The sequence below is a fragment of the Rhodnius prolixus genome, unplaced genomic scaffold (genome assembly GCF_049639745.1).
Source record: "Rhodnius prolixus isolate KJV_2025 unplaced genomic scaffold, Rpr scaffold_3, whole genome shotgun sequence".
In the NCBI taxonomy this organism is placed as follows: domain Eukaryota; kingdom Metazoa; phylum Arthropoda; class Insecta; order Hemiptera; family Reduviidae; genus Rhodnius; species Rhodnius prolixus.
The window spans coordinates 51,900,735-51,924,058 of NW_027411603.1; the positions used below are offsets into that span (position 1 = coordinate 51,900,735).

A 23,324-nucleotide genomic window follows, 5' to 3' on the forward strand; every position below is an offset into this window, starting at 1 on the left:
CTCTTTCTCCTTGATTAACAGATTACTCTGTAACTAAGTTAACTTTTTCTCTCCATCACAATATAACTGAATTTTACATTTAAATTACAATTTTGTTCAGATATTATTCCCTTTTTTTTTTAATAATTTAGACAGAGTGTGAGAAAGAAGGAGGGTGCGAGTGAGAGAGAGTTTGGAAAAAATGAAGCTTTTTCTTTTTAACTTCTTTGTTACAATTCATTATATTAATAATTGTCTAGCAGCTTCTTACTTTGTTTTCTTGTTAATTGATTTATGGAAAGTACGTTTTTTGGGGTTCCCTGATACAACAACAGTTTTACCAACTGTTGTTTATAAACCAGTCTATTCCCCGTAAGGCTAAGTAGTAGGTGGCGCCTCGATAGCCGAGCGGTTACAGGCCAGGCCCGCAAGTTCGGTGGTGAACTGGGTTCGATTCCCTGGCCTTGGATTTTATCTAATGGTTAATATGAGGAATTTACATCCTCCGTCCTAATTTGGTAGTTGGAAGTAAATAGAGGGCTTTACTTTGTTAACTTGTTGGCACATGCTCTGTCAGAATTAACGTCTACTCTTCTAAAGGTAGTTAAAATAAGATTTCGGCCTTCGAAAATGTTCTGGAGCAAGGAACTCAAGCTAGTTATTGGCTGAGCCTAATTTGAAACTCCAAGTCAACCCCCTGCCAAAGCAGTTGCTTTTTAAACCAATAGTTTCCTGTAAGCAGGACCAATTACCACACAAATCTGGTTCCTTCCTAGTTTAAGTGTCTCCTTAGTTCTGGATTTGGACAGTTTTACTAGCAATCCGATTCCTGGAATTTACTTTAACATGATGTCTGCAAAACCATTGCTCAAAGGATGTTGGGTTTGGTGGTGTCCGTCTTTATTCCTTGAACCTGTTCTTGGCTAACGGCTTGCAACTTCATTTCTCCTGCATCCAGTGTGTTCTTCTATTACATGGAGTTATTTCCAAGAGTTTTTATACTTGATTCCCTGGCCGTTACAAAATAGAAAGGCTTCTTCTTTTGAGATCCTAAAAGGAGTCGGCTTTTTGGCTGCGATGTCTGGGAGGAAATAGAACCCAGATCTAATCTAATCTAATTCGAAACAATCCTCTTAGAAGACTGAAACGATCTTAAGCTTGCAATCGACTTAATTTAAGCAGCAAACATTCCAAGTATTAAAATTTGAAAGAGACGGCTTACATTAATAATAATAAAAAAAAAGAATCGTACCCAGGGGATCTCAAACTTGCAATTTCGATTGTGGCAAAATCGTATTTCTTCATCGATTAGCATGAAAAGTAAACAAATGACATCAAGTTAGCAAGAGCAGTGTGAGTCTTGAACAAAACATAGTTCAAGCCAAATTCTTTAAACCAAACTGATTTTTCAATCTCTGATGATCCAAAATCGGCCAGGAATGCATCTGCGGACCTAACCAGATTCCCCACAGTAAAAAAGAAACATTGCGTGTCTTAGAAGAACTAAGATGAAGATGATGGTACATAAGTTGACAAAAGTAAATGCAGTGTAAAACGAAGAGGGCAGAGAGAGAGAGAGAAAAACAAGGGGAAGGAAGTTGAAAAAAAGGTGCACAAGACTGTCGGAAGATGGGGTTAAAGAAGGATCTATCTAGTGGGCGGTGATAAGCGCGCTGATGTCACCCAGAAAGGAAACAGATAGCACCGCTGTCAGCGCTGACATCACAGAATCTCAGCTACGCACAATACTCTTGATCTCCTCTTTATCGCTCCTCTATTATGGAATAACTTCTTTCTATTATTCATTTAATCTCTTCTTTTGTTTTCTTTTTCAAAAAAGATTCTAAATGTAACAGTTTAAGAATTCATGATTGAGCACTTCAAGATCCTAAGGTATCAGTGAAAAGTCAGGAACTTGGTTTAAATTGTGAATAAACTTCTTCTGGTTTTAGTATTACTTCCGCTTACTTGTAACGGAAGTATCGCTGCCATGCCAAAATTTTTCATAATCAGATTTTAATTGGTAATATCCTTTTAAAGGTCCTTGGCTTCAAACTCTGAATTTTAGCTACATATTTAATTCTCCTTTACAGCACACTAGAAACAGGACCGTACATGACACTAACCTGGCACATGATTACCTTCCCGTCTTCCTCCATTCTATTTAGAGAATTTTCCTTGGACAATATTTCCAATAAAGTTGCTGATCTATATGCGAGCAACTATTACACCAAGTTTAAAAGGAAATCGTAGCTGCCGTCTTTTTGAGAAGATCCTTTGAGAAGAAGAGGATTTTGATTCAGAAAAGTGATACTATTTCCGGTTGACCAATTTCAATCAAAAACCTTTTTAGACTCAGAGGAGTTCCGGTAAAAACTCCTTAATCTAAAATCTGAACGATTACAAACGGTAACTTCTATTAACTGAAGACTAAGGATGTAGTAAAAAATAATAATTATATTCGAAGATATAAGTTTTGTAATCTCATTCTTTCAAACTACAATAAAAAAAAATTAATTAACTATAAAAAGAATAAATGATAAAATTAAATATAGGACCAAATGAATTTAACTTTTTGAATGAGTAGATTTAAAGAACTCACAAACTGAAAGAAGATTGTTTGCTTGATAAAGGCTCAAAAGATATGCTGAGCCCAGTAGTGGCTCTGACGTTCTAGTAATTTTCTTCAAACAAACTTTTCCGCCAAAAACAAAAGTTAAACAAAGAGCACCCGCGCGCGCTTATTACAAACCCGCCAAAACTACCCCCACTCCATGGAGGGTCCTTCTACTATAAGCAAACATACAAAGACGCGCGCGTACACACAGAGGAAAAACAGAGGGAAGTTTGGTAAATTTTAAAACTTCCCTCTGGCTAAGTATTATTTAAAATAACCCAATATAATTTATTATTTCTTATGTTGATCCTTTCTTGTCGAACTTTGATTTTTGATGGAAATACATCAAGTATTAAACGTTAATAATGAAATTTAGATTTCTTGAATACTTCGTTCATTTTTATGAAATTGAAGAATAAGAAATTCTCTTAAATAACTTTTTCCTTTCTAGAGTCTCCTTCTTTGTGAATGGAGACAATGAAAAAGATGGGAACCACAGTACAACCTCGATTAACCGGGATTCAGATTAACCGGGATCATGTTGAGTCATCACAAGAACACCTCAGATCGGCGCCGAAACAAAAGTTAATTTTCAGTGGCGACAGGAAATTTTTTTGTCTTCCGATGTAACATAATTGTAGGCGTGGCAGCAGTTTTTTTATACCTGATTTTCTTGATGGGTCATTATGTATGTAAAAACCCAAAATATGGTGCAATTAGTACTGAATTTCCTGGGATTTAAACCACGGTCTTACAAAAGAGACCATGGGATTTACGTGGCGTAAATGGTTGATTTTCAACTTCACGGTTATATGTAAATATTTTTATGGATAATTACCGGCATTATTTTAATCTTCCCAGAGAGCAGCCTAATCTCAAGCTAGTCTTCAGTGTTAATCAGTTCCGTCCTACAGAAAACATCTTTCGTTTGCCCCCTTTCGGTCGAAATTTTATTTCACTTACGCAATGGAATCCGTTAAGAAAACTGGTGCTAAACGTAAACGTATTTGTTTATCTATCGAAGATAAAATTCACATCGAAACAGTCATGCAATACTGTGTATTCGGTTTAACCGGGATTTCAGTTTTCCGGGGTGGGTATAGCCGGAGGTCAGCCCGGTTAATCGAGGTTGTACTGTAGTTCGAAAATTCTTTTTTCTGGTGACGCGGAAGCTCAATAACTTCAATTCGCTAGCAGATCTTCTCCGGCAACCTCTGAGTGAATTATTTCTTGGGAGTTATTCCAAAACACTGCTAACTTCTCAGATTCATTACGAGAATCTTCATTAAGCTGTTAAAAGGAATTTCTATAAAATATTTCCGACAGGAGATTGCCATTTATTTTGATGAATTAATCTATTATTTATTTAATAGCATTAACTCTATTGGCTCCATTACTGAGAGTTTAGGTGAGTAAAACGTAAATAAGGTAGTTAAGATGAACAGGCTCACAGGGTTCACGTGAAAGGCGAATTTCCGGTGGATATATAGAGAAAGAGAGAGATTGGGTGGTTCTGGGTGTAACCATGGCAACCGGCTGCTGGTGCATGCTGGAGCTGGAACGTCTTGCCTGTACTGGAGTTTACCACCTTGTCTCCAGGGGGTGCGCTGTTCCCTCCAGGCGCCGCTATATAACCATGTGTGCAACATTATTGAATGTAAATAACCCTGTAACTCCGCCTCAACCCACCCTTCTCCTCCTCTAATTTTACCCCAATTAACTGTGCAATAAATCCTCCCAACTGTGAACTTAACAACACTTTCGTGTCATGGGAAGGGAGGGAGCTTCATCAACTTAACAAATTCTCTCCATTTTAAGTTCAAAGTCATTAGCTTCAGTTTTACTGAAACACCTTTGGTGAAAGTGAATAAAGCTATCTGCTATATTGATACATCTTGAGCCTACTCCGTTACTGTTAACACATCATTTTTTTACATTCTATGGGAGGGTAATCCCTAGGCTGAAAGTGTCTCCTTTTTTTTTTTTTTTTTTTTTGGTGAATGGGGACCATGATATAAGTCTTAATCTTCTTTTCAAATTTTTTATGCAGTCTCACACGAAACTGCACATGTGCAGGAGGCTGAAATAATGTCAGCCCTCGGCTATAGTTCGGTGAATATTCGGGTGTAGATTTTATTAGTTGTAAGAATAATACCTAATGAAGTACAGTATAAAATTTGCGTTTCTACAATGAAAAATACATTTAAAATAAATAAATTAATAAAGAATTCTTAATTCTTAATTCTTAATTGTTAGTTTTCATTGGTTAGGGCGTGGCCAATAGGCCAGCCATCAGCCTGTGCTTTCTATTGGCCCACATTGCGCACTTCAAATACGCTACTGCGGTTGGTCAATTTTTTATTGCTAATTATTTCTATGAAAAGTACTATTAAATTTTTCTCCCATAGATATTTTATTTATTATAGACTTATGCAATATTTTTTGTTTACTAAAAAAAAAAATCATATATTTTCTGCATTTTATTTCTGTGATTTACACTTCTAATGTAAGCCAGAAAAGTAAAAGTAAAGAATATTGTTATTTTATTAAAAATGAGTATAAAAAAGTCATAGATGTAGGCTTTTAAATCAGCCATTTTCTAAATTTTTTTTTAATATGGCTGCCAATTAAAACTTTTGTACTATTTCCTTATTACGTGACAGGTGAGTATACAGAAAATTCCTCAATGCGCAATTCATAAAAAATAAAAAGAAATCGTAAAACAGTCAATTTTACTTTTACATATTATTAATCAGCAACAAGTATTGCAATCTAAGATTTTCGATTTTTTGTATTCATTAGAAATATCGATTTGTAGTTTTGAGTGTACAAAATCTTGTATAAATATTCATTCGGCACTCTCCCATCGCAATCCATGCAATAGAATTTTTTCGAAACGTCATTTGAGGCAAAAAAGGAAGTTGACTTCAATACTATATAATGTTCACTACAACAAAATGAAATGTATATTTCCTGCGATTCCATTTGAAACATTCTTAACACTTCCTCCAGCAAAAAAAAAAACAAAAACAAAGAAAATTTGTAACAGGAAGTGAAAACTGTTGAAGGTCGAACTAATTTAATATCTGATTTGATGAGGTTTACTTTTTGGTAAGGGAAAAAGTGTGTGCAAAATAAATATGAAGAGACAAGTAAAAGGTTAGTCCAAGATAAAGAAATAAGTAGGACGTGAAAAGATATTACAAGAAAGTGGAAGGTTTTTACGTTATATAAGGAATAAAGATGGGATGGTAGGGGAGGTTTTTTTTTTTTTTTATTATTTTATTTTGGGATTGGGAAACCAGAGGAGGAAAAGATTGGGAGAAAGCAACGGGTTGGATGAAGGGAAACGGCCAAGCCGAACGGACGAAGTGGGAGCTCTCATCCTGCCGAATAGTGGGTGGAATTTTGCCACTCACTAAAGTGGCTACTGGCTCTCATTTAAGTAAGTAAAGGCAAGAGAGAAAAGAGGAAAACTGGGAAGTGGCCCAGGCAATGAAGTGGGATAGAGCCAGTCTGAATGGGGGGGGAAAAAAGGAGAGGGTGATGCTGAACTTACTACTACGCTGAACACAGGGCTAAGGGAGAATGTAAACGACTGCGACAGCCGAAGGCACTACGGGAATGGTAGAGAAGAGTCGGTTGCCATGGTCACGCCGGATATTGACTTCATGAGCCGTGGTGCTACCACAACCAACTGCTGGCGCTGAACAATCAACTACCCTGCTATCTACCGGACCAACACTTCAACTAAAACTACGCTATTACCATTCCATTATCTTAATTGAACTTAACAGTTAAGATTAGAGAGATAAGAAATAATGGTGTGAGTAAAAATAAAAATAAAACAAAATCAAGTTTAATTGTCTTTATTTTTATTTATTATTAGATTCTGTTTATTCACTAAAACTTAGCAATCAAAGATATGATCTCAATCCATCACCTATTATAAATTTTCTTTAAATGGATTTAATGTTATGATTGATCAGTTTCTTACACTTTTTACCCTACAATAAAATCTGTGAACGATAAAAGATTTTTTTTTTATTATTCAATTATAACTGTCAATAATTGCAATAATTAATATGTGAAATGATTGTTACAAATCCCGTTACAGAATTCATCCGTCGGCGAGACTCCATAGAATATTTCTTTTTATTTTATATTATTTATTTGAACTCTTAGGGTGTCACCAGGCCAGCCAGCGTTTTTCCAGTCATCTCAGGAGTTGTTTTGAAGAAAAAAGAAACCTACATGGCGAATCTACTAGTCGGTTGGCATGAACACTGATTGGTATGAGGAGTTCAATAGAAACTTATTATATTTTATTTTAATCAATTCAAAAACAACAGGAATGTGGAAGTGGGAATTCTGCACAATTGAAGAAATAAATGAGTACTGTAATTGTCCTTATTTTCATAGTTATTACACGAATAAGACCGGGATACATCAATTTGAGATATGTAGGAAACATGAAGCTCCCAAACTTTATCACCTTATATCTTCTTTAAAAAATACAGTTAAACAGCGGGCATTCTGCAGAATTGAAGAAATAGATGAGTACTGTAATTGCCCTTATTTTCATAGTTATTACATGAATAAGACCGGGATACATCAATTTGAGATATGAAGGAAACATGAAGCTCCCAAACTTTATCACCTTATATCTTCTTTAAAAAATACAGCTAAAAAGCGGGCATTCTGCAGAATTGAAGAAATAGATGAGTACTGTAATTGTCCTTATTTTCATAGTTATTACACGAATAAGTCAGGAGATACATCAATTTGAAATATGAGGGAAACGTAAAACTCCCAAACTTTATCACCTTATATCTACTTAAAAAATACATCTAGAAAGCTGCAATTGTGCCCAATTGAAGAGGAAAAGTAGTACTGTAATTGTCCATATTTTCAGAAAGTTTACAGTAGATTTCATTTCTGAATTAAACTATTTACAGGTAGGTATATGTTGAGCCAGATTTCTCTTATTAGAAAATTTAAAAAAATTTATTTTTTGATGTAGATGTTCAAAAAATCTTTTTTTTTTATTCTGATTTTCAAAATATGTGTTTTACTTAATTATTGCATTGTAAGACAATCATTATAATTTGGCGATTATGAAGAAATTTGTTAAAATTAGGATAAATCTCGTGGGCTTTAAAATTATTAATGGCAGGTTACATGCGGAGGGGGTCCTACAAAAATTTTAATGAGTTTTTGAATAAAAACTTTTAATAATATTGGTATGATATTACAAATACTCAATTTATTATAAATCTATCTAGCTGTAATCTTAATTTTTAGTTGTTAATCATATAAAATAAAATAAAAAAAATAACATTATGGAGAGGTAACCTATCATACCCTGCCGAAGTGCCATCTCTTATCTATTGTTTACATTTTTCTCAAGTTTGTTGTGTTTAAACTGCAGGGAAAATTTCTGTGTTGTCATGATTTGATAGATGACATTTCACATACTTAGTGGCAATAATTAACATTTCAACATTATATAGGCAGTAGAGTAACAGAAGGTAAGGAAATCATTCTCACTATTAATCACATTTATGTTTAGATGCTGATTTAATTTTATGTTTAACCAGTTTTTTTATCCCTTCTTTTGCAGATTTTATTTTACTTTTTTTAATTTTTTTTCATTTCATAAACGAAAAATAAAATGTACATAAGTAGTAGAGTATTTGGCCATTGTGCTAAAAGAGAGTCCTATCCATTTCTAGCCAAGCTATCACATTGGAAAGGGTCAATATATTTTTCACAAATATATCATACAAAAACCACATTACCTCTCATTTATAAAAGGTGTAACCCGCATGCTGAATATCTGCACAAAAATGCATTTGTTGGCATACACCCAGCTTACAAATTTAGTAATTTTAAACATCTGACTCGGCTATATTGTGCAAAGGTCATGGTACGCCCTGCAAAAGAAGTTACTAAATCTTTAACCAAAACTAAAAGAAAAGTTGTGCCCGGTGAGTTAAAAAGAATAATGTTATTAGCAAAGCCTGAAGCCTTGAATATTACAGGTAAGCTAGTGATATTTCAGAATTTTTATAGTTTTATATAACCATATTTTTTTCTGCGTGTGTTAGTTTTTAATTATAGTTTTTAGTATTGATAATTACTTTAGCATTTCAGGAGCCGTACTCTTATTACTCGTGTCCTCTTCGGTGACAATGGCTGTACCATTTGCCTTAGGTAGAGTTATAGATTTAATTTACAGTACTGATTCTGAAGTTATGAAAGGAAATTTACACACATTCTGTGCCATTTTATTGGGTGTTTTTATTGTTGGCGGGTTATGCAACTTTGGCAGGGTTTACTTAATGAATATGTCAGGTATTTTAAATTCTAATTATGCATATTTATATGCAGAAATAATCGAAGTTTTTGCATAATTAAAAAGCAAATCTTTCCAGCTCAACGAATAACAAAAGCTTTAAGAGAAAAGGTATTTTGTTCTATTCTCCGTCAAGAGGTAGCTTTTTTTGATAAGAATAAAACTGGAGAACTTATCAATAGATTGTCGGCTGATACATCCGTTGTAAGCAATTCTGTCACTATGAATGTATCCGACGGTTTACGTTCCTCAATCACGGTTGTTGCTGGTATGTCAATGATGGTAAGTTCAACGGCAATTCTTTTCTATTATTATTGCCTAATTATTTGAAATAGATATATTATGGTAAAAAAATTTGGTTAGGACAGCATTGCTGGATAATATGATATTACGATTATGGCAGGCCAACTACACTATTTCAACGCTTATTGAACTGTTAACAAAATGAAAAGAAAATGTTTCAATTAAATTGATAAATAATTGCAGTAAAAGGAAGTGAGTAAGCGTGTATATTAGAGTTTTGTTTTTAAAAATATTTGTTTTCTTTCAGTTTTACATGTCATCATATCTAGCTTTCATTAGTCTGTGCATAGTGCCTCCGGTAGCAGCAATGGCCATCATATATGGCCGCTTTATTAAGAAATTGACTGGAAAAGTTCAGGTACCCATTTTATTTCTCTCAGTACTGTTAGAAATAAAAAAGGAAAAAAATCAAATAAGGCACGTTTCTATTATTTTTAAGGCTTATTTTTAATTTGTGTTTCGAAGGAATATGATGTTATAGGATTCCTTAGCTGAAGCGACACAAGTAGCAGAAGAGAGGATAGCTAACATCAGGACTGTGAAAACGTTTAGTAAAGAAGAGGCGGAAATAAAAATTTACAATGAACGTATGGAGGACATATTGAAATTAGCTAAAAAGGAATCTTTAGCTCGTGGCATTTTCTTTGGAATGGTTATTACGTTTTATTTATTATTATTAGAAATGTTTTCTTTCTCTTAAAAGTTTTCTGTCTTCAAGATTATAAATATATCTAAGAGAATTCTTAGTTTAAAGTTATATGGTGATTTGGGATGCACTAGTTGGAAGTTTCTAAAGAATGAACTGTTTAGTGATGGTGAATTCAGACGCTTAGGGAAGAGGCTAGACATAGAGAAAGAGATGATGACCATAAAGGAGGTAACCCACATTGTGGACTTCGCTTTCAATCATAGGAAATTCTTACTTAAACAAAAACTTATGGAAAAAAGTCTTGGAAAACCCCCCAAAAAAGTCTAGAATTTTGAGAGTGATAACGTTTTGTTAAAATAACCTCAGTTTATGCAAAAACCTAGAGATAGAAACTTTAGCTCTTTAAAACTTTTAACTTGAAAACTTTAGCTCTGGTTCTGCTTTACAAGGGGAAATATTTATCGACAAAAACATCAAAAGAAGAGGCCATTTTTAAAATCATAAAAAGTAAAAAATTATTACAGAAGAAGAAATGGAAATTTGTAAAACAAAACTAATTACAACAAAAAATCAATCTGAGAAAAATTCTTATAACCAAACTAATGTGCAAAAGTAAATAGAATAGATTTTTGTGTAATAAATGAAATTATTAACAAAAATTGTTTCTTACTTTTCATTTTAGGCAGGATTAAGTGGCAATGCGATTGCTCTTAGTGTTCTGTACTGCGGAGGTCTAATGGTTTCCGACCAAACTTTATCCGTAGGAGATCTGTCGGCATTTGTGTTATATGCTGCCTATATAGGAGTTTCTATTGGGGGATTGTCCGCTTTCTATTCAGAACTTAATAAAGGACTTGGAGCGTCCACTACGCTGTGGCAAATTATTGATAGGAAACCAGACATACCTTCGTTTGGTTAGTAAATTCATATGAATTTTAATGTACAAAAATATATGTCATTCTACAAATTTACCAGTTTTACTCCAAAAATATTTTGCATTACTTTTAAAATATTTCAACTATACTACAAGTTAAGCAATATTTCTTAGATAGGTGTGACCAAGATAATCTTCTATATTCTGTTATATTGAATATCTTTAATCTACATGGCACTCTAAAATTCCAAAGGAAATCACTTTATTAGCTTCCAATTAAATTTAAAAGAAAAATAAAGTTTAGGATACTCACAATTTCGGATTTTTCATTTAATTTTTTCATGGGCCATAAAAATTGTATATTAAATTGAAAACTCGTTTTTGTGTTTACTGGTTGATGTTGCAATTCAACCAAAATGGGTTTTTAATGCTTTTTCTTTCTCGTTATGATTACTTGAGGTCACTGGGAAAAAAAAATTCTCAGGATATATCCAGCTCCTGATGACTATCCAGGTTTCCAAATATTTTCCTGCAGTCTGTTAGAGAGATGTATCACTAACAAAATCTCTGCCAGTGCCTTCACGGACATGGTCCAACTTCTCCATGTATCTTCTAAGTGGACAGTAGCTCGAGAGGATTCCTTTTACCACACGTGAAAGTCCAGACACTCTTGATTATTGCGTGTTTTTTTTTTCTATTTTAACGTTAAGCACTCCTCTAACATGCCACTTTAGAAGAAGGTTCATTTTAGCCACCTACAGGATGTCAAGTAATATTTAAAAAAACCATGCTGGAATTTCAAATTTGTTGAAATTCGCGGAACTCGTGGAGGAGGTACTTTCCGGAATGGTTTCTGCGTTTTTTTTTGTTTTTTTTTCACGTAAATAGCTCCATTAATGTTTATTAAACTTGAAATGTTTTTAGTTTATTCAATAACTTCTATCTGTAATCTCTCTTAGTGATAGCAGTTTTACTTTACAAATTACTTTCGCGTGTTTTAGAAGAGGTAGTTTATAATTTTAAAACTACGAATTTTCCGAAGTAGGTATTATCTACTTCTTGTATGGATAGATGATTGGGTACGCATTGCTTGTAATTAATGAAAGGGCCAACAGTTTCATAGATTGCTGTACATGCCTATCAAAATTTAGTATAAAATTTATAAGATTGGAAGCTGCAATCAGAACTGAGATCATTGAAGTAAGAAAATTTGGATGAGTTTTTGTAACAGATTTATTGTGCTTTTTTTTTTTTCTAGGTAATATACGGTCCATGGAAGAAATATCGGGTAAAATTTGTTTTTCTTCAGTTGAATTCGCATATCCTACCAGAATTGAGACACCAGTATTGAAAGGAATCGATCTAGTAGTGCCGAAAGGAAATATTACTGCAGTTGTAGGTGCAAGCGGTTCTGGAAAATCAACATTAGCATATCTGTTGCTCGGCCTTTACTTACCAACGTCTGGACAAGTTACGGTAGACGGTGTACCAATTCATAAATACAATTTACAGTGGTTACGAGATCACATTGGATCAGTATCGCAGGTTTTAAATTTAATTTTTTTTTTTTTTTTTTGTATAATTGATTTAAAATTAACAACAATAAAATGGTAAGAACGCAGTTTGTTCTTGTTTATCAAGGAACCAGTTTTATTTTCCGGAAGTGTGAAAGAGAATATTTTATATGGTGCCCCAGAAGGACGACGAGTAAACGATGATGATTTAGACAGAGTACTGAGAGAAGCCAATGCGTATGATTTTGTTTATAAAGATCTCCCGAAAGGAGTTAACACCGTAGTTGGAGAAAGGGGGATCATGCTCTCTGGTGGCCAGAAGCAGAGAATAGCTATCGCCCGGGCTTTGATAAAGGTATTTTATGAGCTTAATATTCATCTCATACTACTTCTCTTAATTTTCCGACTTTTCCACCACAAAAAAAAGAAAAGTTAAACAAAAAAACTGGCTTGGACATGCATATGACTTCATTCAGCAATGTAACTTAATTTCTTCAATTTCAAAGAGAAAGTCTTGTGATTTCCACCAAATTTTTAATTCTCGAAGAGATTATTTATTTAATTATACCTTTCTTTTCCCGCAGGACCCCACTATTTTAATACTGGACGAAGCTACAAGGTGAGTTTCTTTGTATTTCAAATTCATATTTTATATAAGAGTACCATTTGGTTACTTTTGAAAAGGTTTTTCTGCTGGATATCTGAATTAAATTTGGTCTAGGATTGTTTAATTATCAAATTTCTAGGAAATCCTTAATGTAGGGTTGAAATCGTATCCTTAGTTTGTTAAAAGGTTGTCAATTCCGCCATATAGTTTCATAGAGCTTATAATAAGTTGTTTCAAAACGCTTTAGGCTGGAAACATAGTGGAGCGGCGATGATAGCGAAGAGCAAAGCGGCGAAATCAAACACAAGTAAACATATGGGACCGCGCATAGTGGCGAGCAAAGCAAAGATAGAGCAACGCTATCTATAAAGAGTAGAGCGAAGCGTTATGACATGTTTGATTTCTTCGCTCTCTTAATTTGTAAAGGTTATTTTTCAAAGGTTATGGATATTGATACATTATTGGTTGTTTGTTTAAAGAAACCTCTGTGGGGCCATAGTATTTGTGAAGCTACAATAGTTTTTAATAATTAATAGTTTAAATTAATTAACAATTAGTAGTTAATGGAGAATTCAGGTAATTTTTGCTACATTTAATTTGGTTCTCAATCCCTTAATGCTAACTTTCATCTAAGTACTAGGCAAAATTAAATTACATTTTCACGTCCTACTACTTCTGATCAGGACGAATTCCCCAATCCTCCTTCTGTAGCGTCCTACTACTCCAGTTTTTCAGATGAACAACATTAATTTACGTCAAATCATGGTGTAGTGATTTAATAAAATTATTGTGTTTTTTTAATTGACTAATTTCTTTTTATCTGCATATATTTCTATTTTATTTTTATTTATTTTGATTTTCTTATCTTAAAGTAACTGCTAGGATTAATGGGGTTACACAGATTTGTATTTAGTAAATAACCTAAATAGTTAATTTTTCTATATTGTGCCTAACTCATGTTATGAGCTGTATTACTCAAAAACAATAAAATTTGATTTTGATTAATGGGGTTACACTGGGCTAGTATGTAATCAAATGTTGATATAGACATTCGAAAATACGCATGAAACTTGCCAGGATGCTCCCGAAGTTGTTGGTACAAGTGATGAAATTCACCAAGTTCATTTCTAAACTTATTTATGTCATGTACACTGCAGCTCCTACTACTAAGCTGCTGCAAATACCAAAGTTTCAACGAAGAATTTTCATATAAAAATAGTTCCTCCATCTTGTTTTGTCAAAAGGAGAACGCGACTAAGCTCGTCACTATGTGCATGCGAATCTTTGCTCGCTGCTCGTCGCTCTCTTTGATCTGAAGTAGCTATCATCGCCGCTTTGCCCGCCGCTCCACTATGTTTCCAGCCTTACAGGTTTTGATGGCATGTCAGCTTCCAACAAATCACTGAAACTTTTCACAGCTGATTTATTAACATTACACATGTTTTGGTTGTGTGTGTGTTTTCGTTCCTCTTCTGGAACTTTCCTGGCTGGAGACTGGTTTCCTTAATTTGGAGAGACAACTCCAGTATATCTGGCGGGAGCGTTGAGGAGTTGTGAATTACAACCAGTGTATGGTCAACTCCTGGCACTATTTGTAGCCTAAGCTGGGGAGTTTGAGTAGTTATCGGGTCAGAGGAGCTTTCTAGAATCCTCTGTCTTTAATTTAAGGGTGTGTCTTTAGAATTATTGGGTTAATGGATTGAATGATACCTAGGAGCTAACCTAGTGCTGGCTCTCTCTCTCGTCTCTTCTTAGAATTTTCTTTTAGAGAACCTGGGTGAGTTATGTTACTCCTTGCTATAGAGAATGTGGTCTCTCACCTTGAACGATTGTAGAGGAGCACAAATGATCTGTTAGCTCGCAGTGCAGAAAAAAAAAAACAAAAAAATTATAAAAACTGTGCTCTCCCAAAAACAGAAACGAAGACCATAGCCACAATAGATCCAAAGTGGTCGCAGTGGTGTAGGCCTTGAGGCCGCCTTAGTCTAATCTAAGACCATAAATTTTAACATGAACTTTTTTTTAGCCAAAAATTAAGGCTCTATCTTGTATGTAGTGCGTAGGACATTGAATAATGTTATGATGAATTAATACGAAGTTTTCGTTTAAATTTTTAATTTGGGGGTCGTGCTACCATGTATTTTATTCACAATAGGACACTGCTTTACTTATTAGATAGCAGGCAACAGTAGTTTTTCCAACTAAAACTTATTTTTTTAGTTTCTACATCAGTTTTCTGTTTTACTCAGTGCTTTAGATGCAGAAAGTGAGCATTTAGTGCAAGAAGCTTTAGAACGCATTTTAAAAGGTAGAACAGTATTAACTATAGCGCATCGACTTTCAACTATAAAAAATTCAGGTTAAATTTTTGCATTTTTTTTTTTCCTAACCATTATTTTATAATCTAAAGAAAGAAATAATGATATACGCTCGTTTTTTTTTTTTTCCTGATTAGACCAAATAGCAGTGTTGGAAGCTGGGAAAATCGTTGAACTAGGAACCTATGAAGATTTGAATAAAATAGAAAATGGTGTTTTTAGAAAACTTGTCAAACATCAAACTTTCCAACTCGCTTAGTTTTGAGTGTAGTCTTTGTGATAAATTTATGGATTATTTTTGGAGTAAATGGCAGAATTTTATTTAAATTTTGAATTATTTATTTGTCATTATGCGTGTGCAATATATTAGTATTATTTATTTTTCTACAGATCATATCGAAAATAAATTATTACTATTTTATGTTTTCTTTTGTTCAATAACTTTTTGCTTTGTAAAACAAAAAACATTTATATGACTACGAGTCAATAATAAGGATGTTTACAATATGGTAATTCAGCAATCTTAAAGGACAAACTCTTGTTGACAGCAAGAATATTCCAATAGATGGTTGCTTCCCACCGAGCACCGAGTCTGAGCATTCACAAAATATTTTTTTTTGAAATAAAGAAAACGTTGCATTAAATGTTTTGGTTTTTTATTACATTTCTTAAAAAAAATAATAATAATTCAGTATTAGTTAGATTTATCATTTTGAATTAGATGCTCTACAAATAATCTTAAGCTACTAGTTTTCACTCAGACTCTGGCACATGCGCAAGTCTTCACTTCTATTTTTACTACTTCAGAATCTTGAGGTTATAAAGGCTGGTTATACAGAAAATGTTCATAAGAAATAGCTGATTCCGGGAGTAGTACGTGGTGCTCTATCTAAGTCAGTGGTACCCAAACTTTTTTGACCCATGGACCACTTTTTATAGTCAAAACTTGCCCATGGACCCCTTTTTATAGTCAAAACTTGCCCACGGATCCCAAGTGAAAAAGCTACATAAATGCATAGTATAAAAATTACAAATTTAAAAAAACATTTTGTTTAAGAAGTTTTCATTGAAATAAAATTAATAATTTGGATGAACGTGATGGGATGTTATGAGTGTATTTATATCCGGCTTAATGTTTGTGAGTAGCAACCGCAAATCCCCACGAGTAATCTTTGGTCTAGGTCTGCATGAAGAGCCGTTAAGTGTTCGACAGTGAGCAAGCAGATCTTCATCTCTATTTTGCAATTTCGAAAGATTTGGAAACTGAGAACGTTCTCCTCTTCCCAAGTTTTGTTTTTACAGAAAACGTTTTGCAACAAACACAGATATTACGCTTTTAGTTTTGATTAAATCTAATTGGTCACCTTGTTAGTCTCTAATTTCCATAATAATAAAAATGGATCACAGTTTTATTATTTTATATTGAACCTTGCGCGGACCCCCTGACGTTGTCCAGGGACCCCCAAATCAATTTTAATTTTCCACGGACCCCCTGAATGATACCGGGGACCCCTGGGGGACCACTTTGGAAACCACTGATCTAAGTAAACCACAAACAGTAGAACTCATTACAGCATCAAAATATTGGACATGACTTGAGGTGTCCTTTTCCCCTACTTCATTAGATCTCTAATATTGTGCCTTTTGTGGTGCTAGATAAGATCCTACAGCATCACCTAAAATCAGGGCCGGATTTAAATGAAAAGAATCCCTAGGCTATTCCACTTATGGAGGCCGTTTCACCTCCCACTTTTAAGTTTGTAAATTACATGAGAGATAATAAAATACATCACTAAAAAAGTGTTTTATTGTTCATTGTTTTCAGAGTAGTGTAGTTTTAATTTTGCTAACAATTTGAATATAGGCCCCTCTTGATCTTGAGGCCCTAGGCTGAAGCCTAGTTAGCCTATAGGAAAATCCGGCCCTGCCTACAATTGAAAATATCAGAAAAGGAACAGAATCTGAAAGGATGCTCCCTTCAATCCAATTTATTTAGTAATATCCCGCATAAATCTTTCTCGCATGGACTGCATCGCCCTTTAGTTAGGAATAATTTTTTTCTTAGAAAATGTGTAGATTTTAAGGGAATTCTGAAAGAACTTTGACGTCATGCCAGCAAAATTGTATTTTTTCTGTAGTGAACATGTACAAGGTTGAGATCAACTAAATTTTTAATATAAATGCTTAGTTTTGAGAACTTTAATCACGTAAAGTGACGTGAGCTTTTTTTCAAAACCCTACTTTCAAATGATCATTATTTTTTTAGTAAAGTTCTTAACTGTTTCTTTAAAATTTTACCAGACATAGTTTTGGGTATTTGATCGACAAACTCAATCCTTTCTATCTGTTTGTAAGAAGCTACTTTGGTTTTCATATATTCTATCAATTGCTTTTCAGTTTTCGTCTTATCATCATCTTTATTGGCAGGTACAATAAAAGCTAAAGGTGCTTCTCCCTTTTTTATGTGAGGAATTCCAATTACAGCTACATCGCTTACAGCTTCATGTGTTTTTAATAATTCTTCTAATTCTGATGGTGAAACCTGAAACAGTAATCTTTACACAGAAACAGCCTTGACAATGGGAGTTGGTACAACAGTTTCTAGCTTTTTTTTTTTTTTATAAGTACCTGAAATCCTTTTACTTTAATCATATCTTTCAGACGATCAACAATAAAGAAATAACCATTTTCATCGTAGTAACCAATGTCGCCTGTGTGAAACCAACCATCTTTATCAATGGAATCTTCATTTGCTTTTGGATTATCTATGTAACCTTTGGTCATCTAAACAAATTAAATAAATAAATAGGATTTCGTTTATTGCGGAAAACAGATAAAAAGTATAAAATACACCTACAGACATCCCCCTAGATAAAAAAAAAACCGGTTATGGTTATACGGTCCCACCCTGCCTATTTTTTAATATTATCTATTATCTCAATGGCAAGATGTTTACTGGCCAATTTGGGAATCAAACAATATAACTGTGCACGATTCCAGATTCTCAGCTAATTTAGCAATAAAGCATAAAGGATTCTCATCCTAGTACAAGGGAAGTTCTCTTTGGATTGTACTACCACAATGTCAAGCAAACGTGAAAGCCTAGGTCAGTCTGTTGAAACCGACTATTCACGACAACCTGCCTTGAACTTGAAAATTGTAAGAGAACTCTAAGAAGAAGAATATTCAAAGTAAAAATGTATTGCAAAAATTTAATATTGTTAAGCAATGAGCTATCATAAATTCACGTACTAAAAGAGGACGTAGATAGATGAAATCTCAAAAATTAACCGTGCTAAGCTTTTTTTTGTGTGGAGGATTTCAATCTTCTTTACCTGCGGACCTTTGAAGCAAATTTCTCCTTCTTCGTTTGCACCTTTATCAGTTCCATCATTTAAATCAGTCACCTTCATTTGTGTGTTTGGCGCTGGTACTCCGACTGTTTGTAGGTCATTACGTAAATCTGGATTCAATGTCAAAAAACATGTAGCTTCTGACAGTCCATAACCTGGGTGAATGGTAATTAAATAAATGACGCAAATAAAAAAAAAAAAAATAGAAATACGCATCAGCAATGATAGATCATTGAACAGAAAGTATGTCCAGAATACAAAAACACAACTGTTGTAATATTTACTCTGTCTGAAGTGAACACCTGGAAGGATTTCCTTCATAGTTTCATTGAAATCAGGTATGGTGAAAGGTGCACCTGCGCAAATTATATTTTTCAAATTCTCTGTATGTTTTCTACTAAGATTACTGGATGAAATTAAATATTGAATGATAGGTGGTACTGCGTAAAGAACTGTCGCCTGGAAAAGATTTTTCTTATACTGTATACGCTTACTGTACTGTACTGGAAAAGTCTTGAAAATCATGTAGATTTTCAATTTTGGTTTTTTCAACTAAAATATCGCATTTTGAGATCTACTGGAGCTACCTGGAGATCTACCGAAAAAGTGGTTTTTTGGGTGGTTTGCATTACTCAAAAAACGTGAAAAATCGGGCAAGTTAAAAATTTTGATATTTCAAATCGACGGCTCCAAGAAGCTCGAGATAAACTTTTAGACAATGATCAGTCCACCAGATAAGCTTACTGAATTGATCTTAAGTTTTTAATTTTCTAGATAATGGCTCTAACGTTTTATCTCTAAACTTGGTATGCTCATTGCACATATACGTACTATTTTATTGAATAAATTTTGTTTTTACGCTTAAAAAAAGTTTTTTCCCAAACAAACTTAAGAGTATTTTTGAGTATTTTCAGTATTGAAAGAGAAAGACAAGTGATTTGTTTCAAATTAAACATCTATGTCCTTTTCTCATGTTTTCATAAACAAAATTTTATTAATTTAATTACCTGATATTTTCCCAGAGCATCAATAAACAAACTTCCATCAAATTTTGGCAATAATATAATTTTAGAGCCCAGATAAAGTGATTTAAACAGCATAGCCAAGGCGAAGTTGTGAAAAATTGGTAAAACTAAGGGTACAACATCCTGATGATTTCCTGGAACAAAACATATTCCTTGAGGATACTCTACAAATGTAACATTTAATAGTCAATGAATCAATCAATCACTTTATTAGCACAAAGGAGTACATCTTCATGGCAAAGAGTTGAGGTCACAATATTTACAAAAAATAAAACAGAAATAAATATCCATCTATAAGTTAAGAACATAAAACATTTAAAGTTGAATACGACCCTAATTCTTTTAACTCTGCATTTATAATAAATATTCAGTTGCTATTCAGGATCAAATTAAACCAAATATTTGTGTGCTGCGAACTTCATCTTTTATTTGTACATAACCATGTACGATCTCTGAAGACAGCAATTTGTCTTTACAAAAAACACGTTTTACAAGATGGATTAGACATTTCATCAGAGATCTTGGTAGCTCAATAAGAACAGTACATAGGATCGTCTCTCCAAGAGTAACGAATATTGCTCAAATATCTGAACGCTCATTCTTGCACTCAGTACCTAGAATTATCTCTATAACCAGCTACCCAAAAAATAACCGCCAACAGCTGTTAAACTGGCTCTACACTGAATTCTTACACTTACTTTCCCAATACCAATACTTTCCACGTTAATAAACCTCAAACATCTTTTAAATCAATCTGAAAAAAATTGCTTAACCTTTTTTTGATTACTTTTTTTTAAAATTTTTTTCATATTATAAATTACCTGTGGCAAATTTCTGCATCTTAACGGACGGAACTGAAGTTGTTTGTAGTACATTATTAATAAAATTCCCATGTGACAGCCAAATTCCTTTAGGCAATCCAGTTGTCCCACTGGAGTGCGAAATATGGAATAAATCTTCAGATTTGGTATTTGGTTGTAAAAATTGTCGATTCCTATTGTAATTTTCCTTTAATATATTTTCATAATAGTAAATCTCAGAATTATTATTTTTAATAAATTTTTGTTTATCATTTGTAAGACCAGGCGTTGCAATCAATTTGATAGAACGATCAATTTGGGTAATTGCTTCGTTCACTGTAGATAGATTGGCTGAATGTGTGATAATGCCCACAGCACTGCTGTCCAAAACTTGATGTCTTATTTCATCTAAAATTGAAGAGTTTAAAATTACAAAATTTGAATGAATGATTAAAATCACTTAAAGCTGTCAAAAAAAAACTAGGTAAAATATATTTTTTGTTTAAAGGTAAGACCATACTATTGATTTCACTTTTTTTCCTTTTCCAAGTTCGTGAAACCAAACTTTGAACTTTTAAACATACCTGAAGTGTAAGTGGGATTTATTGAACATACAGAAAGTCCTGCAGCAATTGCACCCAATAGAACTACTGGAGTTTCAATGAAATTTGGCAAAACAACAGCAATAGTTTGGCCCTTCTTAAATCCTAGATTTAATAACCCACATGCGAATGTTTCTGATAATTTTTTCAGTTCTCCATAAGTATAACTTGAACCGCTAACAGCGCATATCTGTAAAATTTTAGTTTATATTTTATTTAACAAATAAAGGAAGCTAAATCCTAGAATATATCTGAAAATAGTAGATCCACATCTTCAAGGATGATTTTAGTTTCATGAAACAAATTATTAGTTGCATTGATAAATAGATTTATATCTATCATCTGAACAAGCAGAAGCACCTTACAGGAAAATAGAAATTAAGAGTTGTTGGGCATTTAGCGGAACTTCAAGTGTGCATTTATCTGGATTATTTCTTGAATTCATCCCAACACTAAACAGCCACTGTGTTCAACTTCACAATATTTTTGCAAAATTTGGGTAACCTAAAGGCAGGTTACCAATACGCACAAATCAGTTTTAGCTTCTATCTATATACGTTTAAGAGATGTAATGTAATGTTAGTAATCTCACCACTGCTGTATGGTCCAGCCAATTTCTTCTATTCCAAAGAAATGTATATAAATTATTTGAAACATCAATTGGAACATTATTAAATGGTGAAAAAACCACATTATCTTTAATAATTGCTTTAGGATAGTTGGCTACGTTTTGAGAGTATTTTACTCTGGAAAATACTATATGATTGCAGCAGAAGATTTCTTTTCCTTGTTTTATGTAACCTTGTACGGTTGTTTTTATAAAGATTTTTGCAAAATTATTGGCCATCGAAGTTCTCTGATAGTATTCATACAATCTGTAAGAATTAAATAATTATTATTAACTTTTTAATTAGATTTAAATCCATTTCTTCAGGAATTTTTGCCGAACTGGATACACTCTCCATTAGCTTTTTTTTTTATCCCTAAAAGATAACATTTTACTTACAATTTAAATGTCATGATTCCAGGGCATATTTAATTAGCGAATTTAAGGAATAATCTTTGAAATTTTCAAGGCATTCATAATCTTCATGTCCCCCTACCCTAACACGACACGATTTGGAAGTTATGCCTTACAATTAATTAAATAGTGAGTTACTGGAGACGCCTTAAAAGGAGTTTCGTGAGGTCTCTGTTTAACTTCATTAGAGGAAGGTGAAATAATTAAAAAGAGCATATTTAAGAACAAATAAACCTATACATGAAAATGAGTAATTATATCAAATTTACATTTTATTAATTTTTGTATGATCAATAACTTAGTTTCATAGTTTGGCAGCTGACGGTCGGGTTATTGGTCAGTCCAATGAGTAGCGTTTCACGCACTTGGTCACAGCACTGCAGTTTAGTCAACTAGCACCATTACTCCTCTACAGTACCTATGTAAATTTGATCCACCTCTATTTGGACAGGTCAAACCCTTACAATGTTTCTATTGTTTCTAGGTAACGAGAAATTCTGATCACTGTCTAACTGTCCCATTATATTTTCTTACGCTGTAATTTTTAAAATGAAATAATTGGTTAAAAAAATATATTATTTAAGTCCAAAGAGAAATACATAACTCATGATTTCGAACCACTACTGAACACTTTAAAGTTCTTTCGAGGACTTGTTTATGAGTAACTGTAAAATCTTTTTGTAAAAGTGATTTACTTCCCTGTTTCTGGAAACCCAGCCTCCTTGTACCCTTGCTGTGCCCTCTCTGATTTCGAAACAAACCAAAAATCTCTTAAGCCTACAAACTCAAAAATAAATGAACCATTATTCCGTCCAGAGATTTATAAAAAAAGTTACTCACTTGCATTTAAAGTACTTGCATTTAAATTATTGAACGGTTGTAGAATAGCTTAGTAATGCTTAGACAGTAGAAATGATGAACTTACACTGACGTACACTGAGTACAATACCTAACTTTTAGCCCACTTACGACTAAAAGTACCAAAATAGATCTTTTAGTTCGTTTTAGATTTCATCTTTAGTCATTCCCATTTCCACAAATTAAATCTAACCTTTCAAGAAAATCTGAAAACACTATTAAGACGTAAGAATTATAGCTAGAAAAATTTAGCATGATTTCAATAGATTCAATTTTATTGTATAATGAAATCTTAGCGTCCAAAAATCCACTTGCAATTTTATGACCACTTTATTATTCATATGAATACAAAGTGAAAAACATGAATGCACTAATTTACATTAATTTCAGATTTATTCACAACATTTCCTGGTCATTAACGATGGTTCTCATCATTTATAAATAAC

General features: G+C 33.3%; 2 protein-coding genes across 7 annotated transcripts in view; one reads left to right on the top strand and one right to left on the bottom strand.

The window, feature by feature from the left end:
* Positions 1-15,640, top strand: part of LOC141453529 (ATP-binding cassette sub-family B member 10, mitochondrial-like) — a 29,591-nt gene extending 13,951 nt beyond the window's left edge. The window contains exons 1-12 of one of the 6 annotated variants that reach the window (XM_074126884.1): positions 7,788-8,127; positions 8,520-8,640; positions 8,753-8,953; positions 9,034-9,236; positions 9,505-9,615; positions 9,739-9,909; positions 10,589-10,820; positions 12,039-12,325; positions 12,422-12,649; positions 12,879-12,913; positions 15,151-15,260; positions 15,357-15,640. In XM_074126884.1, the coding sequence (XP_073982985.1) occupies positions 8,523-8,640; positions 8,753-8,953; positions 9,034-9,236; positions 9,505-9,615; positions 9,739-9,909; positions 10,589-10,820; positions 12,039-12,325; positions 12,422-12,649; positions 12,879-12,913; positions 15,151-15,260; positions 15,357-15,478 (1,818 nt within the window). In that variant the 5' untranslated portion in view covers positions 7,788-8,127; positions 8,520-8,522 and the 3' untranslated portion in view covers positions 15,479-15,640. Of the gene's footprint in view, positions 1-7,738; positions 8,128-8,219; positions 8,641-8,744; positions 8,954-9,033; positions 9,237-9,504; positions 9,616-9,738; positions 9,910-10,588; positions 10,821-12,038; positions 12,326-12,402; positions 12,650-12,878; positions 12,914-15,150; positions 15,261-15,356 lie in introns of those variants that run through there. The other 5 variants (XM_074126883.1, XM_074126887.1, XM_074126888.1 and 2 more) reach the window with 5 other exon arrangements.
* Positions 15,641-16,125: 485 nt separating this feature from the next.
* On the bottom strand, positions 16,126-22,882 carry LOC141453530 (uncharacterized). The gene is made up of 9 exons (XM_074126889.1): positions 22,861-22,882; positions 21,592-21,874; positions 20,982-21,189; positions 20,419-20,805; positions 19,580-19,731; positions 18,857-19,031; positions 18,555-18,727; positions 17,848-18,003; positions 16,126-17,761 (listed from the first exon to the last, which is right to left on the bottom strand). Exons 2-9 carry the CDS (start codon positions 21,844-21,846, stop codon positions 17,474-17,476), a joined length of 1,794 nt encoding a protein of 597 aa, XP_073982990.1. The 5' UTR covers positions 21,847-21,874; positions 22,861-22,882; the 3' UTR covers positions 16,126-17,473.
* Positions 22,883-23,324: the final 442 nt, after the last annotated feature.